Source organism: Chiloscyllium plagiosum, chromosome 32 (genome assembly GCF_004010195.1).
Source record: "Chiloscyllium plagiosum isolate BGI_BamShark_2017 chromosome 32, ASM401019v2, whole genome shotgun sequence".
In the NCBI taxonomy this organism is placed as follows: Eukaryota; Metazoa; Chordata; class Chondrichthyes; order Orectolobiformes; family Hemiscylliidae; genus Chiloscyllium; species Chiloscyllium plagiosum.
The window spans coordinates 5,363,194-5,379,824 of NC_057741.1; the positions used below are offsets into that span (position 1 = coordinate 5,363,194).

Consider the following 16,631-nt stretch of genomic DNA (forward strand, 5'->3'; position numbering starts at 1 on the left):
TGGGCAAGTTACAGTGAGAAATTTCACTGGGTCTCATAGCAGGAATCCCTCCAAAAAAGCTTGATACAATTTGCACTTGCCCAATAAGTGCTAAGGTCAGCCCTTTGTATGTGTTTTAAAAACAGATTTGCTTTACTTACAGAATATATAAAACTATAAATACATGTTTGTGACACTGCAAATAGATTTGTGCAACAAATTTCATTAGGCTTAGTGGCTGGTCTACAAACCTTCAAATGAGACTCTTTTTATCCCTGGTTAATCTGTTTCCTGCCATTTAGCTATTGAAATAGTATATGTTGAACCTCATAAGCATTTCCTCTGCTCCTATTCCCATCCCAGCACCATTTTAAAAAAAATTGCTTTAATGGCACCAAATTCAAATGTTTTGAAAACCAACATTTTATTTTGCTCCCTAGTTAAACTACAACTACAGGCAGAAGCTATTGGAGTAATATCAATCAAGGGAATCTGTGCGAACCGTTTTCTTGCTATGAATGAAGATGGCAAGTTGTATGGCTCGGTAAGTGGAATTGTTTTGACATCTTATTTACAAAGTTTCTGTTTGTGGGTGTTCTTTTGAACCATTCATTTATGCATTTTTATGTGGTCACATATTGAATGTGCTGTCCTTTGTCTATACATTCTGGGAGAAAGTGAGGACTGCAGATGCTGGAGATTGGAGCTGAAAATATGTTGCTGGAAAAGCGCAGCAGGTCAGGCAGCATCCAAGGAGCAGGAGAATCAACGTTTCGGGCATGAGCCCTTCTTCAGGAATTCCTGAAGAAGAGCTCATGCCCGAAATGTCGATTCTCCTGCTCCTTGGATGCTGCCTGACTTGCTGCACTTTTCCAGCAACACATTTTCAGCTATACCATTCTGACTTGGATGGCTCAAGCACAGCTAACTGAACTTGATGATATACAGTCAGTTTGAGTCTTAAGGATATTTTCTGGTTTGTAAAAGAAAAAAATCTGCACATAAAACAGGATATATTTCAGACACTTGTACTGTATGCTAAGCAGATCCATGTGTATAGATAAAAGAAAATGGACTTTCTAGTAAAAAGGCAATCCCAGTGAATGAAGTGAGTCAAAAATTGGCCTCCCTTTAGCTGCTGCATCAGTAGAACTATAATGATTAATAATATATTTAAGTACATTTATAACAAATTTATTTTGAAAATTGTATATCCCAAAATAAGACCTAATTAGCTGCCAGCTTATTTTAAAGTACTGACCAAGACACAAATGATACCTGCACATCAGATGAAATTTTCAATGATATTATATAATGTTATAGAGAAGATCAAAAATCAAGAAATCTGAGGATGAATATTTTAAATTGTTGGCAACAATTAGAATTTTAATTTGATTCTTGATTTGAGTACTGTTTTTTGTTTTTAATTAACTGAACAAAATATTAAATCTGTTCTAGTATGGTATCAATTCGTCTATAAAGCAGACTGCAGACATCCTTTTTCAAATAAAAATTCCATATAGATTATATCTGCAATAAATGTAGTTGGTTGCAAATCCTATCAGATCGAATGGATTGGTTGGAGAGACAGAGACAATGAGGAATTTACAAGAAGAAGAGGATGTGATGGATGGCATTTATAGAAAGGGAAAAAAGTTGCAGATAGTCAGAAAGATGAGTTAACTCCAGGAAAGGTAAGAGAGGTAGGCAGGTAGTGCAGGAGTTTTCTGTTGCTATCTCCATTTCAAACCAGTATGTTATTTTGGAAAATTTAGGGGGTGATTGATTCTCAAGGGAATGTAGCAAGAACAGCAAAGTTTCTGGTATTGAGATTGGCTCTAATGCAATGAGGGGTACGTTGGGTTCCAAGAGATCAATTGTGTTAGGGGCCTCTCTAGTCCGAGGCACCCACAGACATTTTTGTGGCCAGCAGCAAAAAATCAGAATGGTGTTTGCCTCGCTAGTGCCAGGATCGAGGATGTCTGAGAGGGTGCAGAATATTCTCAAGGGGAGAGGAACCAGTAGGAGGTCATTGTATACATTGGAACTAATGACATAGGAAGGCAAAAGGATGAGATTCTGAAGGGAGAATATAGAGTTAGATAGGAATTTAAAAAGGAGATCCTCGGGTGTTGTAATATCTGGATTACTCCCGGTGCTGCGAGCTAGTGAGGGTATAAATAGGAGAATAGAGCAGATGAATGCATGGATGAGGAGCTGGTGTATGGGAGAAGGATTCATATTTTTGGATCATTGGAATTTCTTCTGGAAGTGACCTGTACAAGAAGGATGGATTGCACCTGAATTAGAAGGGGACTAATATAATGGCAGGGAGATTTGCTAGAGCTGCTCAGGAGGATTTAAAGTAATAAGGTAGGTTGTGGGGGCTGGGGCGGGGTGGTGGGGGCAGTGGGGAGAGACCCAGAGAGATAGTGAGAAAAGAGATCAATCTGAGACTACTCCAGTTGACAAAAGAAGTGAGTCAGTCAGGGCAGGCAGGGAAGCAGAGAACAAGATAGGACTGATAAATTAATGCATTTATTTCAATGCAAGAGGCCTAACAGGGAAGGCAGATGAACTCAGGGCATGGTTAGGAACATGGGACTGGGCTATCATAGCAATTACAGTAACATGGCTCAGGGATAGACAGGACAGGAGTGTAATGTCCAGGATACAAATGCCATAGGAAGGACAGAAAGGGAGGCAAGAGAGGAGGGGGAGTGGCGTTTTTGATTATGGATAGCAATACAGCTGTCACTGAGGGAGGATATTCCTGGAAATACATCCTGGGAAGTTGTTTGGATGGAACTGAGAAATAAGAAAGGAATGATCACTTTATTGGGATTATATTATAGACCCCTTAATAGTCAGAGGGAAATTTAAGAAGCAGATTGGTAAGGAGATCTCAGTTATCTGTAAGAATAATAGGGTGGTTATGGTAGGGGATTTTAACTTTCCAAACATAGACTGGGACTGCCACAGTGTTAAAGGTTTAGATGGAGAGGAATTTGTTAAGTGTGTACAAGAAAATTTTCTGATTCAGTATGTGGATGTACCTACTAGAGAAGGTGCAAAACTTGACCTACTCTTGGGAAATAAGGCAGGGCAAGTGACTGAGGTGTCAGTGGGAGAGCACTTTGGGCCAGTGACCATAATTCTATTAGTTTTAAAATAGTGATGGAAAAGGATAGACCAGGTCTAATAGTCGAAGTTCTAATTTGGAGGAAGGCTAAATTTGACAGTATTAGGCAAGAACTTTCAAAAGCTGATTGGGGGCAGATGTTCGCAGGTAAAGGGATGGCTGGAAAATGGGAAGCCTTCAGAAACTAGATAAAGAGTCCAGAGAAAGTATATTCCTGTTAGGGTGAAAGGAAAGGCTGGTAGGTGTAGACAATCCTAAATGATTAAAGAAATTGAGGGTTTGGTTAAGAAAAAGAAGGAAGCATAAGTCCGGTATAGACAGGAATGATCAAATGAATCCTTAGAGTATAAAGGCAGGAGGAGTATACTTAAGAGGGAAATCAGGAGGGCAAAAAGGGTTCATGAGTTAGCTTTGGCAAATAGAGTTAAGAAGAATCCAAGGGGTTTTTACAAATACATTAAGGACAAAAGGGTAACTCGGGAGAGAAAAGGGCCACTCAAAGATTAGCAAGGCCTGCCTTTGTATGGAACCGTAGAAGATGGGGGAGATACTAAACAAGCATTTTGTGTCAGTGTTTATTGTGGAAAAGGACATGGAAAGTAAAGAATGGAGGAAAGTAGGTGGTGACATCTTGAAAAATGTCCATATTACAGAGGAGGAAGTGCTGGATGTCTTGAAACGCATAAAAGTGGATAAATCCTCAGGACCTGATCAGGTGCACCCTAGATCTCTGTGGGAAGCTAGGGAAGTGATTGCTGGGCCCCTTGCTGAGATATTTGTATCATCAATTGTCACAGGTGAGGTGCCGGAAGACTGGAGGTTGGCTAACATGGTGCCACTGTTTAAGAAGGGGGTAAGGACAAGCCAGGGAACTATAGACCAGTGAGCCTGATGTCAGTGGTGGGTAAGTTGTTGGAGGGAATCCTGAGGGACAGGATGTACATGTATTTGGAAAGGAAAGGACTGATTAGGGATAGTCAACATGGCTTTGTGCATGGGAAATCATGTCACATAAACATGATATACAGGGAGCACTAGCCATTTGGATACAAAACTGGCTCAAAGGTTGAAGACAGCGTAATGTTGGAGGGTTCTTGTTCAGATTGGGGGTCTGTGACCAGTGGAGTGCCACAAGGATCGGTGCTGGGTCCACTACTTTTTGTCATTTATATAAATGATTTGAATGTGAGCATAAGAGGTATAGTTAGTAAGTTTGCAGATGACACCAAAATTGGAGGTGTAGTGGACAGCAAAGAAGGTTACCTCAGATTACAACGGGATCTTGATCAGATGGGCCAATTTGCTGAGAAGTGGCAGATGGAGTTTAATTTAGATAAATGCGAGGTGCTGCATTTTGGGAAAGCAAATCTTAGCAGGACTTGTACACTCAATGGTAAGGTCCTCTGGAATGTTGCTGAATAAAGTGACCTTGGAGTGCAGATTCAAGCTCCTTGAAAGTGGAGTCACAACTAGATAGGATAGTGAAGAAGGCATTTGGTATGCTTTCCTGTATTGGTCAGAGTATTGAGTACAGGAGTTGGGAGGTCATGTTGTGGCTATACAGGACATTGCTTAGGCCACGTTTGGAATATTATGTGCAGTACTGTTCTTCCTATCGGAAGGATCTACAAGGATGTTGCCAGGATTGGAGGATTTGAGCGATAGGGTGAGATTGAATAGGCTAAGGCTGTTTTCCCTGGAGTGTCGGAGTCTGAGGAGTGACCTTTAAAATCATAAAGGTCTATAAAATCATGAGGGACATGGATAAGATAAATGGACAAAGTCTTTTCCCTGGGGTGGGGGAGTCTAGAACTAGAGGGCATAGGTTTAGGGTGAGAGGGAAAGATAGAAAAGAGACCTAAGGGGCAACTTTTTCACTCAAGAGGGTGGTATGTGTATGGAATGAGCTGCCAGAGGAAATGGTGGAGGCTAGTAAGATTGCAACATTTAAGAGGCATCTGGATGGGTATCTGAATAGGAAGTGTTTGGAGGGATATGGACTGAGTGCTGCCAGGTGGGACTAGATTGGGTTGGGATATCTTGTTGGCATGGACGAGTTGGACCGAAGGGTTTGTTCCTATGCTTTACATCTCTATGACTCTATCTCCACTTCTGTTACTATGTAGATTTTCCAGTTCTCATCGTTCATTGTTCTTTTTACAATATCATTGGTCAGTTCTGGTGCAGTTCTCCTGAGTTTAGCAGGCTGTGTGTCAAGCTTCACTCGAGAGGCTATAATCTGAAGTGACATTTTAATTCAGTTTTGATGGAGTGCATTTGATAAATACAAAGTTCTTCCAATGTCCTGGGCAATATTTATTGCTTAACTAACATCACTTGAAACAAGTAGATTATCTCAATATTTATGGGAGCTTGCTGTATGCAAATTGGCTACTGAATTTCCCATCATTACAGTTGTTTATAAATACTTGGCTGCAAAACTGAAGTCTTGAAATAATGAAAAATGCTTTATGAACACATTTTTTTTCATTCCTTACCATGATCATTTTGTACATCAAATTATTTGATAAAATGTTAGATCTATAGATACCTATCCATACATTCTTGTTTCGTTTTAAAGGTTTTTTTGTGAAATCTTTGAAACATATCTTCATTTTGATTAGTTAATGTCAAGGTAAATGCTTGAATGTCATGTAATGCAAGAGTAACACTGATTTTCCCCTTTTGTCCAGGCAATCTTTTAACCACAACGTCAACAGAATATTATCTTATGCACTATTTTCCATTTCCTCTGCCAGCCGTGTCTATGTTCTTTTTAAAATGAGTAAGCCAACATTAAAAGCAGTTTAGTGCCGTAAGGCCATGCAAACTGAGACTGCTCCAATTATTTTCAGCTAAGTGTTATATGACTATATGAAGGTTGAGAATTTATCTTCATTATTCTGATTTACATTTGAGTCCACATCCATGAAGTGAAAAACAAATGAGTTTGTGTTTGCCATCCAGTACCTTAAATGTGTTGTACAAATTCAGTTTTACTTCCTTCTGTTTGCTTGTTAAGTGATTTGTTGTCCATGCTCCTCTATTATAAAACCTTTTTCACTAACTCTGTTAGGACTTTTGTTTAATCCAGATTTTTTTCCCTGATTGCAAAGGACCATAAAAGCAATACCAGTTTCAGATAAACTGCACTCATCAGTCTGTGAGGAGCAGGGTTGCATGGCTTTACAATAATCCAAATTTACCATTCATGTATGGCTATGCTATTAAAAATGTACTTTCTGAATGAAAGTGGTGGAGGGTAACAGAAGTCAGTTTCTCAAGTGGAGGGAGTTAGGTGCAATCAGAGACTGACTGTCTAAGAGGATGGATGGTGAGAAATGGTTTGCGTTGGTTGGCTGATCGGAACATTTCTGCTTTCCCAGACACATGGGCAGTGCTGGGGAGGCATTTAAACCTTCCATTCCTTTAGCTGTTGGGAAACTAGCTGATCAGTGATAAAACCTAAATTAAAGAAAAAAAGGCATGCAACCTCATTCAAATGTTTAAATGAGGGACATGCCTCCTGCAAATGGATTGATAACCGTCAACCATGTTCCTTTGTCAAAACTGTAAGTGGGCAAGTTCCAGATGGCTTAGATTCAGACTTCATAACTTTTGTCTAGATCCCACTTGGCTTGAACACACTTTTTTTTTTGTTCCGTTTGGGAGGTCAACATTTGCCAGAAGCCTCTATTTATCAAACTAAGGTTCCTGAATACTTTTCTTTTTAATGGCCTTATTAATGTGCCCTTGCACCTTTTTTTGAAGGTTTATGTGCATTAACCTCCAATAAACTCAGTTTCAGCATGTTGTGATCACAGACCAGACTGTCAAATTAGTGTTAGTCTGTCCACTTCTTTTTAAAAAAGGTGTTATGGGTCCCTCGTCAAAGTGAGAGATCCCAGTTCCTCAGTTATAGAATAACACCACAAGATTACAGTTTTGATCAAGCCACAATAAACTTTATATAAAATGCTGAATTTTCACATTTTTAGGAGTAGTTGTTTCTGGGGAGTTTCATGGCAGGTTTCCTTTCAAGCTTAATAGCTACTTTTGCTCCACTATATTCTCCTACTCACCTCATTAATTATGCATCTGGGCTGTACTGTCAAAGGCAACTGAGGTTTAAATGCTCACTGCTACTGGGAACTTCCAGTGTTCACACCAGTAGCAGCACATTTAAACCCACCACTTCAATTGGTGCAAGCCAGGAGTTGGCCTTACACTGCTTGATGTTTATCAGGTAGGGCATTACTTCCATTCCTGCCTGGGGCAGGTACTCTGCTTCAGCAATAAGGACCTGGAAGAGCTGGTGGGTAAGGTGGCAAGAAGAGGACCATCCTTTTCCTAAGCACTGCCAGATGAGACCATACCACTAGACACAGCCAGTCTGAACCCATATAATGCCACATAATGGTTGGTGACTTGGACCAAATGAGATATATAGTAGTGCAGAAGGCAGTCGATGACTTTCTGATTTCTGCAAGGATCATCTCTCTGCCACCTCTCATTCATTCTTACACTGCCATTGGACAGTAACATCAGCAACTCCACTCAATGGCTTTCACTCACTTATCCCAAATCTGCATTTCCTACTCGCTCACTGGGTATATATCATCATTTCTCTTGCTCCTCAATCACCAATAAAGTTCTTCCATCCACTTGTATCTCAGTCAATCCCTCTTTATGTCATCTTGCAGGAGAAAATGTCTTCTAACTGACAGTGAGGGCCCAGATGGGCCTTGACTTCACTCTGGGTGTTCCTTCCTTTCTAGGAGAAAAACTAATGCCAGAGACAAAGGAAGAAACATACATACACCTTCAGAAGTTTTGTCTTGAGACAGATCCCTGCACCTCTGTCCGGCATATGAACTCTTCCATGTCCAAGTTGCAGGGAAGAGGGAATTTGGACAAGACATTCTCAGCGTATCTGGGCCCTATAACCACAAACATCCCTGGAGTTGACTATCCAGATCTTCCAGGGTAACCGATTCCACTATAATGCAGGCTCCATCACCTCAGATGCAGCTTCTAGGACTACTACTAGATGTAGGGGGAGGATAAGAAAAAATTTGCTTTGAGGACACAGGTTGGGTAGATGACTCTTCTTTTGTGAAGACCCTTTTACATCTGTCAATACTCACTTTCAATCATCACATGACTCACTGTCCAGTTAATACCCTGGCTACCATGTCAAAATTGAACAGCTTCTCCAAGTATGATAAATGTTATGTTGGTGATCTTTCAGAAGCATCCTAGAGAACTGCAAATGACAGGGATCTTTCAACCCTTGCATTCATGAGTATAGCCAAGACATTGGTATTTACATTTGGCCTTTGTGCTATCCGCCTAGGAACCCTCCAACCACAAGGGATGAACTCAGATTTCTCCAGTTTCCTCATTTCCCTCCGCCGAGGAACCCTCCAACCACAAGGGATGAACTTAGATTTCTCCAGTTTCCTCATTTCCCCTACCCCCAGCTTTTCTCAGTCCCAACCCTCGAACTCAGCACCACCTTCCTGATCTGCAATCTTCTTCCTGACCTCTCCTCCCCCACCCCCATCCGGCCTATCACCCTCACCTTAACCTCCTTTCACCTATTGCATTTCCAACGCCCCTCCCCCAAGTCCCTTCTCCCTACCTTTTATCTTAGCCTGCTTGGCACACTTTCCTCATTCCTGAAGAAGGGCTCATGCCTGAAACATTGATTCTCCTGCTCCTTGGATGCTGCCTGACCTGCTGCGCTTTTCCAGCAACACATTTTCAGCTCTGATCTCCAGCATCTGCAGTCCTCCCTTTCTCCTTTGTGCTATCCTCACTAACATGCATGCTTTGTGCTAGATCCTTGCCTCCACTCATGTTTCCCACTTGTCACCTTGTGTGTGTCTAAGTGATCATTCATGAGTGTACACATTTTTGGAGACCAAGATTAATTCTATCCAACTATAATAAAGGAGTGTATACATTCAAGGAAGGATGATGTCCAGTGCTCAATTAACATCAAACTCTGCCCCTTAGTACATTTATTCTGATGAGAAAAGATACTGAAAGCTCAGCATCTATCAGTATAAATGTTGTATTGAAGTATACATGTTCATTAGTAATGCAGGTGAATTCACAAATGCTTAAGTAGAAATGATGTTGAGATGGTCTGAGGATATCTCTCTGTCATGATACATCTGAAACTGATACCAATCATAGGAGAACTCATTTCTTGGAAGCAAGATGATGAAATGAAGCCTCAAGAACTAACTTTCCTTAGTTTCACTGGATATTAAGAACTTTTCTGAATGACTGCTGCTCTTTCCCTAACACTCATCAGAACATATAATGTCTTTGTTCTTGAACGTAGGAATAACAGGTGATATAAAGTATCCAAGCAGTTGGTATGGGATTCTTCTGTTCCATAACAGAAAAGGCAAAGATACATAAAAAAAAAGCTGCATTTGCTTTTGGTAGTAAGCAGGAGCTGCTTGCCTTTTGCAGTAACAAAATTGACAACTGAATGATGTCTTCACCCAACTCGTACATCTTAGAAGTAGGTATCAATTTAGTTCTACCTGGGTCTTGTGCTCGATGACCTCCCTGTCATTATCTGGGAACATTGAATTGATCATGTCTTCATCCTTATCCTCAAAGACTGCTGACACTCTCCCAGCTGCTCAGCATTTAGAACATCTACTCTTTGCCAACTCCCATTGTGCAGGGCATAGCATGTTGGGATTATGCAGCACACTCTATCTGAAGTGTAATGGAATACCCCATAGAGTTATTCTGATAACTGAACCACCTCTGGAGGAGCCCTATGATTTGTTCCATGATAGCCCTGATGGTTTGGTGGGCTATGTTTATCTGCATTAGTCAGCACTGAAAATGTGTTGCTGGAGAAGCGCTTATGCCCGAAACGTCGATTCTCCTGTTCCCTGGATGCTGCCTCACCTGCTGCGCTTCTCCAGCAACACATTTTCAGCTCTGATCTCCAGCATCTGCAGACCTCACTTTCTCCTGCATTAGTCAGCACGTTATGTAAAGGAGTCATCAACCATGTTTGGAGAGGGCAGCCCTTGTCAACAGCAACCATGTATGACAGAAGGATCTTCAAAGTCGAAGCACATACAGTTTGTGTGTTTGCCATAGACTCTGGCAGTTGCTATAGGTGTGATATTGACGTAGCATGGTGCTGTACAGCAATAGGGAAAAGTTACTCAGCAAACTATTAGGATTGAGGGCAGACAAGCCTCCTGGGCCTGATGGCCTATATCCTGGGGTATTAAAGGAAGTGGTGGCAGAGATAATGGATCCATTGGTTACAATATTCCAAACTTCCCTGGACATAGGAAAAGTTCCAGTGGATTGGAAAAATGCTAATGTAACACCCTTATTCAAAATGGGAGGGAGGCAAAGTATGGGAAATTACAGATCAGTTAGTTTAACTTCTGCTGTTGGGAAAGTGTTTAGAACCAATTATCAAGAAAGCAATATCAGGACATTTGGAAAGGCAAAATGCTACCATTCAGAGTCAACATTGTATTATGAAGGACAAATCATGTTAGACTAATATATCATGTTAGATGTAATATATCTGGACTTCCAAAAGGCATTTGATAAGGTGCTGCACAAAACGTTACTTCACAAAGTTGGATCATATGGGACTAGGGGTAATTTATTAGCCTGGATAAACGACTGGCTGATGGACAGCAAGGAGCTAGGCCCTTTGGCCCAAAGTGGTCCATGCTGACCAAAATGTCCATCTATGCTAATCCCATTTCCCTGCACCTGGCCCAGACCTTCTGATCGTTTCCTATTCATGTATTTGTCCAAATGCCTTTTAATGTACCCGTATCAACCAGTTCTACTGGCAGTTCATTTCATATGGTACCACCCTCTGTGTAAGAAAGGTTGCCCCTTAGGTTCCCTTTTTTATTCTTTCCCCACTAACCTTAAACTGATGCCCTCTAGTGTGCTATTCCCCAACCCTGGGAAAAAGACTGAGTGCGTTCTCCCCATCCATGCCCCTCGTGATCTTGTACACCCCTGTAAGGTCCCCCCTCAGTCTCCTATGCTCTAAAGAAGAAAGTCCTAGCTTGACCACCTTCTCCCTATAACCCAGACCATTGAGTCCTGGCAACATCCTTGTAATTTTTTTTGTACTCTTTCTAGTTTAATAACATCCTTCCTAAAACAGAACACAATATTCCAAGTGCGGCCTCACCAATGTCCTGTATAACTGCAACATAACTTCCCAACCTCTATACTTAATATCCTGACTGATGAAGGCCAGTGTGCCCAAAGCCTCCTTTACTGTCCTGTCTTTCAGAGAACTAATCGACTTTCAGAGAACCGTGCACCTGAACTCCAAGATCCATCTGTTCCACTACACTCCTTAAGGCCCTACCATTCACCATGAAACTCCTACCTTGATTTGACTTTCCAAAATGCAAGACCTTACATGTGTCTACATAAAACTCCATTTGCCATTTCTCAGCCCACATCTGCAATTTCTGATGACCTTCCTCACTGTCCACGATATTGCCTATTTTAGTGTCATCAGCAAACTTACTACTCATGCCTTGTACATTCTCATCCAAATCATTGATATAGATAATAAGCAGTAATGGGCCCTTGGACCCCAGCTATTCAGAATGTAAATTAACAATTTAAATGCAGTAATAGAAGGCTCTATGGCCACACTTGCAGATGACACAAATCCAGGTGGAACAGTAAATTGCAATGAGGATATACAAACCTTAAAAATGGATATAGATAGGTTAGGAGAGTAGACCAAAATGTGACAGATGGAGTTTAACATGGATGTTGGTAAGATCATGCATTTTGGCCAAAAAAAATGGAAAGGCGACCTATTCTTTAAATGGGGAGAGATTTTGGGGTGCTCCGATGTGACCTTGTTCATGAGTCACAGAAAACTAGCATGCAGGAACAGCTGGAAATAAAGAAAGTAAATGGAATGTTGGCTTTTATAGCTAAAGATATAGAATATAAAGGTAAGGAAGTATTGCAAATATACAAATCGCTGGTGACACCGCACTTTAAGTATTTTGCGCAGTTTTTGTCCCCTTATTTCAGGAAAGATATTGTGGTATTGGAGGCAGTTCAGAGAAGGTTCACGAGATTGATCCCAGAGATGAGGGGTTTGTCATATCAAGAGAGATTGAACAGTTTAGGCTACGCTCTCTGGAATTTAGAAGAATGAGGGGAAATCAAATTGAGGTATTCAAGATAAAAGATATGGATAAAATAGGCGTGGAGTGAATGTTTCCTCTTGTGGGGAATTCTAGGATGAGAGATTATAGTCTTCGGGTGAGGGGTAGCAAATTTAAAAGAGTTGAGGAGAAACTACTTCTCCCAAAGGGTTGTGAATCTCTGGAATTCGTGACCCAAAAGTTAGTCTGAGAGTGTAGAACAGCCATTCAGCCTGTTGAACCTGCCCTACTATTCAATACAATCATTGATTGAACACTCCATGCCTTTTACTCACTCCATCCTTATTGCCCTGTACCCCACTGGTAGTCAGAAATCTATTAATCTCTACTTCTGACACACTGAAGACTGAGCATCCACAGCCCTCTGGTTGAAAGTTCCAAAGGTTCACAATCTTCTGACTAAAACTGTCTGAGAGAAGGACAAATTAAATTGCATCTCCCTTTTTAAACTATGCCCCCAGATTTTAGACTCCCCAACCAGGGGAACAATCTTGCTTGCATCTACCCTGTTTATCTCTAAATATTTTGTAGGTTTCAATGAGATCACCCCTCATTCTTAGAAACTCTAGAGAATACAAGGCTAATTTGCATAACCTCTCTCCAATCTGAGAATATGCCTGAGAATTTATTGTACTCTGGCAGTAATATCTTCTCTGAAATAGAGACCAAAACCCCACACCCTGCTTTTCCCTGCTCTTAAGTGTCAGATTAACATCCCAAAGATTTCCCCTCTGCCTCCATTTAACTGACTAAAATTGCGTATTCAACAAACCTTGAACTGTTCCAAGTGGCCAGTTCAAAGCCTTGCTACCAGCCCTGCCTCTATTGTGTGGAACAATTGAACTTTGCAACTCAACAGTCAAATGTAGCAATATCATTGGACTGGCTATTCCCTGAATGTTACAATTCACAGGTCAAATTAAATGAATATAACAAAAATCATCACAGCACAGCCTTAACTACTTCTATTCAGGTTGCCTCCTTATTTTCTAGTCCAAATTTCATCTGTATATCTTCATCTTTCAACAGACTTTTGTAACATCAGAAAATGTTGCATTCCTTTTGAGGATTGAATTAAACTCTGAAAATAGCCGTATTACTGTGAAGTCAAGAGCCAGATGATTAAGAAGCTGCCTATTTGTTTTGATTGCTAACTGCTTATTAGGTTTAGACTTTGTCAAAACCAGATTTTTGGTTTTACTTTTTCACAAATCTCTTTTTCAACATAATAGGACATTTATACTTGATAATTTTAAAAGCAATTTGTTATGTTTATTATCATGTTGCTGGATGTTTGGGTGGGACTCCCACAGATATTCATTTGAATTTTTTGTGTTGATGGCTTGTGTTATCATGAGTAATATATCCTTCAGAGGTATCAAGTTTGCAGCTGGGTGGTAGCCTTTTCCAAACAAATGAACTCATGTTTCTTTAACAGTATTTTAATAGTATAAACAAGAGAACTGTTTTGGAGTTCCTTATTGTTAAAGGCAATGTTGCTTCGTCTTTTGCATCCACCTTTTTTTTTGCTTCCTACCAAAGTCACATTTGAGTATATGAGGAGGTGGGAATTCTGGGACATTTGTGTGCCCCCTGGGACCTGGTGCTTATAGGTGTTGCACTTACTAAAGTTGGAACATGGTGATAAGTGGGAGGAAGACCAGCAGATGAAATTTAAATAGTACTAGAAAATTGGTAATGACATTAAATAGATAAAGGAAAATTAGACCAATACATCAAAGAAAAATTGTTAGATGTGTTGAGTAGACTGAATGGTGAATTGTTAAGTTGACACACCCCTTCAGCTCTTGGATCTGAGTTTGTTGTGTCAGTTGTGGTTCCGCTGGTTAGCAAAATTGCTTCTGAGTCCCAAGATTCTGGAATCAAGGCTGACATTCCAACGTAGAACAGAGAGCCCTGCACAGTTGGAGGTGTCCTCTTTTGGATGCAATGTTAAACCATCTGCCCACTCTGAATGTAAAAAAAACCTTCCATGAGTCTGTTTTGAAGAAGAGTGGGGGAGGTATCCCTCATATCCTGGTCAACATCATTAAAACAATTATAAGGTTAGTATCTCATGGCTGTTTATGGGAATTTTACTGTGTTCATTTTCTCTGCATTTCCTATGTTGCAGCAGTGACCTCACTTCAAAAAGATGTCATCGGCTGTAAAGAACTTTGATATGTCCAGTGGTTATCAAAATCGCTATTATATATGCAAATGCAGAGGAGGAGTTGACACAGTGGTTATGTCATAGCACAACAATTGGGAGTCACAGCTAATGTTCTGGGGGACATGGAGGTTTTTGAACCCATGGCAGAGTGCCATTTAAATTTAAATAAAAAGCTAGCCTCATGTCACCATGCAGCCACTGCCAACAGGGGTCTCTTGTGGTGCAGTGATATTGTTGTAAGGCCAGAAATCTTGGGTTTAAGTCCCACTTGCTGCAGAGGCGTACCATCACATTTATGAACAGGTTGATTTTTAAAAATTACCTATACATACAAATTGTGCTTTATTAAAGTTTGTGTTAAAATGAATATGTTTCTAATTGATCAGACTCTATGATCCTGAAGGTTCAGCGACTTAATGCAGCATGTGATTGTGCTGTTTAATCAGAAATGTACTTGAGGTTGGTTGATTTATTCTGAATTACTTGATAAAAGCTGGAGAGGTTTTGGAGGAAGTTAAAATGTTCATGGCTAGGGAAAAGAATGGGTTTGTTTCTCTTTGATCAATCAGAGTTAGTTTGTACAAGCAGCTACTGAAGGATTAGTTTTGATTTTATGCATTCTATCCACTTTTCTATTTTGTATGCCGAAGAGCATTTGGTGCTAACAGGTGATTGTACGTTGCTACCTGCATGCATCACTAAACATTTAGCATTATCCAAATTCAGAGGATGAGAGAGAAAGAAATTAAATCATAGAGCAAGTAATTAAATCCACATAGTACAGATAGATGCCTAAAAATGCAAGGAACATTAGGAATAACATTTTTAAAAGCAGTGTGTTTTGGGAGAGGGTTGCCTATGAAGGAATGGCTTTATTTAACTGTTGTGTTATTCAAAGTAATGCATGGCTTTCTGCCACTTTATTAGAGGATACTTTGGGCCAGATAGCACTTAAATAAATATTGACAGATTAGTATTAATCAGAAATATGAATAAACAGTTTGGTTTACAATGTTTTCCTTTTTTTTCCTGAATGTGTAATGTAAGGTTATCTGAAGGATCACTTGATATTTTATATTTTTATGTCATTTTTAACAGATTCCGTTTAAACTTATAACACGTCTATTAGTATTGAGACCAACAAAATATGGGATGTTAGAGCTGTGAGCACATCTTTTTTGGAATGTAATGCTGCAGCTATCCCAAATTGGATTAACAGCAATGGAAAGTAATTATGGCAATTAACAAAGTTGATTCACTTTTTCAAAAGAAATTGTTTGTTTATTTCACAATTGCCTTTCAATTTTTGATTTAATGTATGTACTCTCTCATCTATTCCACCCTTTCTCATCTCCCATTTCCCTATATCTTCAGATACCCAGGATTACAGCCAGGAACAACTAGCTACTGTAAATTTAACTGTTGGGACCTTCTATTTCCTGCCAAACAGTCAGTCAAATTGACATTTTTACCCACTGCTGGGTGTTGAAAGGGATGAGGCTGTGGCATGGTCCTCCGTCATTGAGAGTATGTGATTGTTTGTAGGTGAGACATAATGAAGAATGTTGGTTTGGATCTTGGGACAGGTGATGGAGTTGGGAGGCGAATAGGAAGCATTAAATGATCACAGCAGGGCCTGAGAAGTCAACACACCTGTCGGCCCACAATGGGTGTTGTAAAATCCATTATATCCCAGAGGAGGCAGTTGCCCCCTCTATTTCGCTGTTGAGTTTCCTGAATATTGGGAATTCTGGCAGGCAGAAGCTAAATTTAAATTGTGCCCTATTGGCACATCATTGCATTGTATTTGACAGCAGCAAAACAGGCAGTATGTCCCATCAATCCTTTGGCAGTGTTAGGAAGGGTTTGGAGGGATATGGGCTGGGTGCTGGCAAGTGGGACTAGATTGGGTTGGGATATCTGGTCGGCATGGACGTGTTGGACCCAAGGGTCTGTTTCCATGCTGTACATCTCTATGACTCAATACACATGGGTCTTTCCCACCTTAAATCATCTTGCATTATTAACATATCCTTTTACTCCTCTTTATAAAGATAAATGCAGCTATGCTGTTCAGCTCAAATGCCTCCGTGGATACGTTCCACGTTCTTGG

At 40.4% G+C, this 16,631-nt stretch overlaps 1 protein-coding gene across 1 annotated transcript in view; it reads left to right on the plus strand.

Annotated features, from left to right (window-relative positions):
* fgf2 (fibroblast growth factor 2) overlaps nucleotides 1–16,631 on the plus strand; it is a 101,137-nt gene that overhangs the window by 43,918 nt on the left and 40,588 nt on the right. The window contains exon 2 of the mRNA XM_043674065.1: nucleotides 420–523. Coding sequence (XP_043530000.1) covers nucleotides 420–523 — 104 coding nt within the window. The remainder of the gene's footprint in view (nucleotides 1–419; nucleotides 524–16,631) is intronic.